General features: G+C 31.7%; 1 protein-coding gene across 1 annotated transcript; it reads right to left on the reverse strand.

The window, feature by feature from the left end:
- Positions 1 to 1,275: 1,275 nt before the first annotated feature.
- sp3 (phosphatidylinositide phosphatase spermathreecae) lies at positions 1,276 to 6,882 on the reverse strand. The gene is made up of 13 exons (XM_018551327.1): positions 6,689 to 6,882; positions 6,071 to 6,447; positions 5,726 to 5,989; positions 5,308 to 5,462; positions 5,013 to 5,185; positions 4,734 to 4,926; positions 4,324 to 4,651; positions 4,148 to 4,218; positions 3,724 to 3,948; positions 3,059 to 3,280; positions 2,656 to 2,969; positions 2,359 to 2,568; positions 1,276 to 2,279 (listed from the first exon to the last, which is right to left on the reverse strand). The coding sequence occupies exons 1-13, from the start codon at positions 6,783 to 6,785 to the stop codon at positions 1,276 to 1,278; spliced, it is 3,633 nt and encodes a 1,210-aa protein (XP_018406829.1). The 5' UTR covers positions 6,786 to 6,882.
- Positions 6,883 to 7,606: the final 724 nt, after the last annotated feature.

The raw sequence follows: 7,606 nt of genomic DNA on the forward strand, positions 1-7,606 counted from the left end.
AATTTTTCTATTTATAGATTTCTTTAACAACTCTAAAATAATTATATATTTAGACTAGTTTAAAAAAAATTCTAACACATGTTTCTTGAAAAGCTAACAACGATAGAATATCATGTATCTCTTTCTGTGTTCCATAACCATATATCTCAAACTCATATCATTCCGTACACACATTATACATAATATATATATATATATATATATATATATATATAATTTTAAGTGTGTGAAATGCATAATAAACTACATACATACATACATACATATATATATATAGCTTTTACTAAATTGTATTTAAATAATTCTCTGTATTTACATAATTGACTATAAAGCTTCTTTTTCTGACTTCTTATACAAATAAATCGTCTCATCTGCATTTTACTCCTTTTATGTATTTTAATTCAAAAAAATAATCTATGAATATTAAATAAATAACATGTATATCTGCTTAAGAAAATAAAATCTTACTATTATATAACATTTAATAATGCAATAAAAATAAAATATTTAATACTGATACAAAATGTTTACATATATCGACAGCTTTTTAATACAGATTGATCACAAGATAAATAGATTAGTTTCAGAAAGATGCTATTAAAAATATAAAAATATATCCTAAAAATTTAACAAATGTACAGTAAATTTTGTACACATTTATGTTTGCTTGTTGAGAAAATAGTTCTAAAAAACAACATAATTTTATAGTAATACAGAAATTCTTTAGTTCATTTGTCTCAATTGTTTTTTGTATTTATTAATTTGTCAAATCAATTAATTACGAATAAATATTGGCCACATTATACTTTGTGTTAAATAGTCGCAGTTCTGTCATAATAGAAAAGTTTTCTTTCCTATAGTGAATTGTGTCACATTAATAATGTTATTTTATAAAGTGTGAAAATATGTAAAAAATAGGTGCAGTGAGATCGATTTATAAGATTTTCTACAAAACGTGATCAAAATTCGCTATTTTCTATATGATATTTTTTTCATATTTATGCGCGATCAATACATAACAAAACTGCTTATAATACAACGCTTAATACCTTATTTCTTTTTTTTTTTTTAGAATATGTGAAAGCATTTACGTCGTTAATGTACTGAATACTTCATATTATTCATAAATATCAATAATGTATATTCATAAATATATTGACTGTTGTATTCGTGTGAATATTATTGATATTTAAGAATGTACAAATCCATCAATAAGCTCTAAATTGATATTTGATGACGATCGCATTTGAAAAGCCAATCATTCAGATAAAGAGTTTATAAAGCAATAAGTTTAGATTGACAAGAAGCCCATCTTTCCTGAAGTTTCTGGCGCTCCTCCATATGATGTTCCGATAAATTCCGCATTACGTGGCCTGTCTTTAGTTTTCTAGGGTCTAAGTTAGCTCCTAACGTTTGAACACCTTTTGCAAATTTGGAGAACGGCAACAAAATATCTTTGGCTGTAGATGTTACAGGACTAGTAACGTTTGCAATATTTTGCTTTATGGATTTTAAGGCAGATTCGCTTTGGGACGATGTAATGTTTAATGTCAAATCCTGTTCTGAGGCTGATCTTTTCTTCTCATCTAATTTATTATTCATTTGAAGAGTAATGCTCTTAATACCAGTCGATGCTTTATTATCAACAGCCCCTGTTGAATGACTGATATTCTTGGAAAGTGATAAGCTTGATAATGGAATTATCCGATCTCTTTCCTCACCTATATTATCTCCTACATCGTACACTGTTATCTCTGGCGTCGTTGTCGTAGTCTTCTGCGGCGAAACGCTAAGAGTACTAGTACCGGATCCACTTTGTGGAATCAGATGTAATGCATCAATAGCTACATCAGGTTTCAAATTTAAATTCACGTTGTTAGGTCTCATCTTTTTGGATACTTCCTCGTTCACATTAGAGTCGCAAACACTACCGTCTACAACATTAGTATTTTTCACACCCATAATAATACCAATTAATGGTGTGTAAGCTTCCATTAAATGTTTATCATGACTAAAGTTCTCTGGCTTTTCGACGTGTATATGTGCCATTTCGATATTCTCACTGCAACTGCTACTGCTGCTGCTGCTACTGTTACTTTTCTTTTCTGCATTGCCTGAGATATTGCTATTGCCAACTGTAAAAATCGGTTTTGATACCTTCTCCACCTGTCTGTTACTTATATTTTTCGCTAAATTAATTGGTTTCTTTGCGCTGAAACTCTGACTCAATTTATTCAATTTGCTAAATTGCTCTGACATATTGCTTAAAGCTTTTGTACCTAGGAGTATTCATTTCTATAAATATTTTATTATATGTATAAATAATATATAAATAATGAAAACAATTTAATAACAAACCTGCTGTTTTTAAAGCAAGTAACTGTGTCTCAGATACATTTCTTGTCAATTCTGGAAACGACGAAATGTCTAGTAGTCCAGTAGAACCTTTAACATTCACTAATTTACTCTTTCTTTTATCTAATGTAACATTCATGGCAATGGAAACCTTTGGCAAATTTGCTATCTCCATGGCTACTGAGATAGCTTCACAAATTGCCTTTAAAGATTCTGTGATTTAAAAATATGAAGTATAAAATTTATTTAGAATTATCATAGATACAAATATAGATAGAAAAAAAGGATATGTTCTCTCACCAATGCTTTCCTCTTCATTTTTTATCACAATCGCCATATTATTGAAAAATCTTAAATTTGTACTACGAAACATGTGAAAGTAACCGTAATCGCCGTTTATTTTATAATTTATTCTAATACAATAATAATGTCTATTCTTGAAAAATGAGACCATGTTTTCAGGTTGACCAAATTCGATTAAAACAATATTCTCTAATAAAACTCTTTGATAGTTTGTAACTTTATCGATTTGATCGTCATAATCAGCAATGTAATAACTATCTCGAGTCAATATTAAAATAGTGTCCATTTCCGTCTCAGTTGGATCACCAGTACTGAAATAAAAAAATCAATTAAAATAAATTTATAAACAAACACAACATAAATATATTATGAGAAACATTTATTCGTTATTGATACGTACACAGGATCAGCATCAATAACTCCCCAACTGCCTAGAATAATTTCTGGATCAGGTATTAGTAACTTTTTGCAATCTTCAATCAGTAATTTTACGTGAATCGCAGTTGCCGCATTATCTTCTTCGTCCGTGCGCTCTAAGAAAACTTCTTCGCTTACTGAATTTCCCAACATCATATCAATCGTCGCTTGTCTATAGACATCCTTGAAACGATTCAAGTAATACCTACAAAAATATTTTAATACTTAATGCATAACGAGTACGCCGAAAATTAAAGAATGATTCAAAGAGTAGTATTAAGAAAATATTCCAAAGTGTGTTTAGTAAATGATATTCTATATAAAAGAAATTGTTTAAATGAGAGGAAGCAACTTTTTGTCTAATTTATTGACTATAATATTGACTATATTATTTATAAAAATGATTGGTTTATGAGTCAAATTAAAATCTTGAAATAAAAGAAGAGTAAGTATATAAGGTCAAAATTAAACATGCAAAAGGATTTTTATAACAAAACAACAACTCATGCTGACAATAGTATAAAGCATTTCTTTTTACGCCACATGATTTAATATGTAATAAAATAACAAGAAGTTAAATTAATTTAATTTTTAGAATAATAACTGCTGTATATTTTCCAAAAATTAAGCTGAAAGCAAGCAACGAACCTTGCTAAATTATACAAAGTAGTGGCATAAAGGAAGTCAGGATGAGTAGCAAGTTGAAGTTGTATATTTGGTGGTTTCATGGGTATAAGTTCAAGACAGCAATTATCAAGGATATCTAAATAGTGTAACCAATCGTTGTTCAGTTGGTGAACATCAATCGAGTTCCCTAGCAGCGTATCTATTGCCGCCTGACGTAAGTCATCCATAAAGTGTTGCTGATAGTATCTATAGGAAAATGAAAGGACAATGTCAGGGTATCATAAAGAATAACATTGAAACATCCAACTCTGGGATACTATCTTCCGTGGCATAATAAGTGTGAAGTTCTGTGTCATGTGAGATGTTGGAAATAAAAAAGGAGAAATAAAAAATGAGAAAAATTAAGCGAATACAAAACGTGAAAAATAGGAATACAAAGTTTTACCTGTTTGCGGAATTCATGCCGTCTTTCATCAGCCCAGTAAATTTTCTCTCCCCAGTACGTGTATAATCTCCCTATAAAGTAAGAAATCATAAATTATTTAAAAATCATTTTAAACAAAATTAACGGTTTATATTAACAATAAGATAGACTTCGCATAGGTAATTTGTGAGATGTACCTTTAAAGCATTTGTTCCTGCATATTGTTTGCTAATAATGTCTCCATTATTAGCCCAAAGCGATTGGAAAGTCTGTCTTATGTTTGCAGGCAGAATTCCGTCAGGTGGTATTAATCCCAGTTTTGAAAACTGCATTTCCATAACAGCTTTACCCAGAGCGGTTTGTACCACGTTTGTTCTATCTAAGCAATCTATGCAATTTACACGGGATACACCCTTTTGCATGCAAATCGTACCTTGTTTATCACGCCAGCAGTAACTCATATTTCCTAACATTGTAGCCAATGCATTAACCAGAATAGACACATTTTCAAAATGCATTCCTCGACTATATTAAACACAAAATTTTAGAGATAAATTCATAAAAAGTATGCAAAGCAGGAGTTTAAGCAATTTACTTAGATACTTACCAATACTCATGGAAATCAAAAGTGGTATACGTTATATCTGAATGATTATAATTAAATACATGGTTACTGTAAGCTTCCCAAATAATTCTTTCTTTACCGGTCTGTTCGACTAGATTAATAATACAAATAGGCCCATACAATGCAAGCTCTTCACCAAAATGCTTTTCAAATGCTATCTGAGTTTCAGCCTCATCTGCATCATTGTACAAGATTATTACGTTACATTAAAATTATCTAATCTAGTTTTTTTTTGTAAAAGATATCTATCTTTGCTTATACCTTTATCAATTCTCGGTGGAGGTTTATATTTATACCCAGGTTGAGACCAATATACTGGTACACTTCCTCGTACTTGTACAAAGGATACTTGATGATCATGATACCAAACTAATTGTTCAGTCTCAACATAATTTGCACACTTGCCATCATCATCCACTCCACGTCTCTTGTATCTGTGTAATGTTATATTTAGAAATACTTTTTTAATATTCTAATAGTTTAACATAGGATAAAACAAAACCAGTATTTTTTTAATGACAATTTAATGAAAATTATGTATGTAAATGAAAATTACCTAGTTCCAGCACGGAATCTACTTCTTCTTGATATAATTGCTAAGTTAAATATCTCTTGTTGTGGTTGTTCATCAAAACCCACCTCAACTATACATTTTTCTATTTGAACATATCCTTGAATAATCGGCAATATCCAACAGTTTGCTTTATCTGTCTGTAAAATAAGACAAAAACAAATATTATAAAAAATAAGAATTTTGAATTAGTTATTGAATATATAGTCATTATACAGCTAACTTTAAATAATATACCCACTTATCAACTATTAAGTAACTAAAGAGATAAATTTTGTACATCTATTATTACATTAGTATAATTATACAATAATGTCATAGAATATTTATTTAGGCAAATATAATCTCTGTCTTACTATAGCCAGCTGTATATAGAAATAAAGATATTTTTTTAATTACGAACATTTAAACTAATAATGTCATGTAACATATGTTTGTTCCAGAAAAATCTATCGTCTACACATTGCCACAATGGTTTATCTTGATTGTCTTGTCCATGCTGAGATTCCATTATACATTGTCGCTGCAAACTATTGGTAATATCACCAGTCTGGCAAAAGAAAAATGAATCAGTTTCTGTAAATATCTTATTCAGCTCTTCTGAAATTCTTTTCTCAAATCTGTCTTTATCTTTTACTATGCTGCGTTTGATCACTGTGGACTTCATCTGTATAGAAAATATTAAGCTTATAAATTATGTAAAACATTAAATATGAATTCTGTAGATACCAAGTTTTAGGTTCTTTACTTGAGATGTAGCCAATGCAGCAGCATGCTGCGTAGTATTTTTTATAGTATTTGTGGCATTCTTAATTGTACCCCATGTTTTCGCTAAAGCTGCTTTCTGAGGTACATCAAACAGTCCACTGCTACCTTTCTTCTTCAATACATATTCATGTTTCTTGCAAGGTAGTAAGCCGATATCCATATTCTCTGTGCCAAGATGTAGAAACACGATAGATTTAATTTTATAAACAATGTGACCGCCATGTAATTCTCCGGCTGGTGTGACATCCTTTATAAGCATCAAGCGAGGTTCCAATACCGATGTCTGTTCAATTTTTCCAATTATTCCATAAAACATCCCCAAACATTCTAAATCCTTTGGCGTGGCCCATTCCCAATCTGTAAAATTCATCATCAAAATCATCTTTATCAAAATAATTAAATGTCACTATCAAACCCCACATATATTTCTTTATCAACTATCAGAGATACTGTCATCAATAAATCCTTACATAATGTACATACTTCCACTTGAAATGGATTTACGTCCCTAAAACTTACGCGATGTCAAGATTGCTTTTGGCATACAACGCTTTGTCTCCATTTACTTCATGTCAAATACAATTGTACGCATACTCACCTGATTTTGCGGCGAATTCACCGGTATACTTGTCACACCAGAGGCTATACCTCTCTTTTACGAAGATAAAATGAGTGTCAGTACGAAACAGCTCCATCCTTTTGCTTTCCTTCAAGTTTGACAGCTAGAGGCAGCATGTGCAAACATGTGTGACGTTTCTACGTTGGACAAAATATACATTTACCACCAAGCGCTCGCCATGTTGCTCATGACTAAACAGCCCTGCTCGGCCCATGCATGAGGCCTGTTCTTTTTACCGAACTGGTACACAGAGTGCAATAAGTTGAAGTGAAACAGATATACGTTTGTTTCATTTCAACTTATTGCACTGTATGTACCAGTTCAGACAGTGCAGGCAAAAATAACAGACCTATGGTAACTTCCACCATGGGCTCATGGCTCATGTATGTATGCAGGAAGTAAGATATAAGGAGACTCCACTCCGTAAAATAAAAGTGGACCCATTTTAGGTTTCGAGTTCAGCTTCCGATTCTGATGAGTGCGAGTAAGAGAAATGATCATTTCTCTTACTCGCACTCATTATGCGCAGCACTACTAAATTCACGAGCGCTGCGAGTGTCGAGAATCGGAAACGGAACTCGAAACCTAAAATGGGTTCATGTCTTGTAGACTGGCGAGACCGAGTGGAGTCTCCTTATATCTTCCTTCATGTAGTATGTATACCTACTTCGCTGGAGCACAGACTTTTGCATAACGCATAATACATATACATAAGGAATTTCATTAGCCCATTTTCTTATGCATGAGTCAATGGACCAATCAAATTCTTTATGTATATGGTTTATGCGTTATGCAGAAGTCTGTGCTCCCCGCTTTAGCCCGGATCCTCATACGGACAACAGCGCTTTGACACCGGACGCTGATTGGTGAAAAACGGGTTATGGGGGTAAATTTTAC

This window comes from Cyphomyrmex costatus, unplaced genomic scaffold (assembly GCF_001594065.2).
Source record: "Cyphomyrmex costatus isolate MS0001 unplaced genomic scaffold, Ccosl1.0 scaffold1397, whole genome shotgun sequence".
Lineage (NCBI taxonomy): Eukaryota > Metazoa > Arthropoda > Insecta > Hymenoptera > Formicidae > Cyphomyrmex > Cyphomyrmex costatus.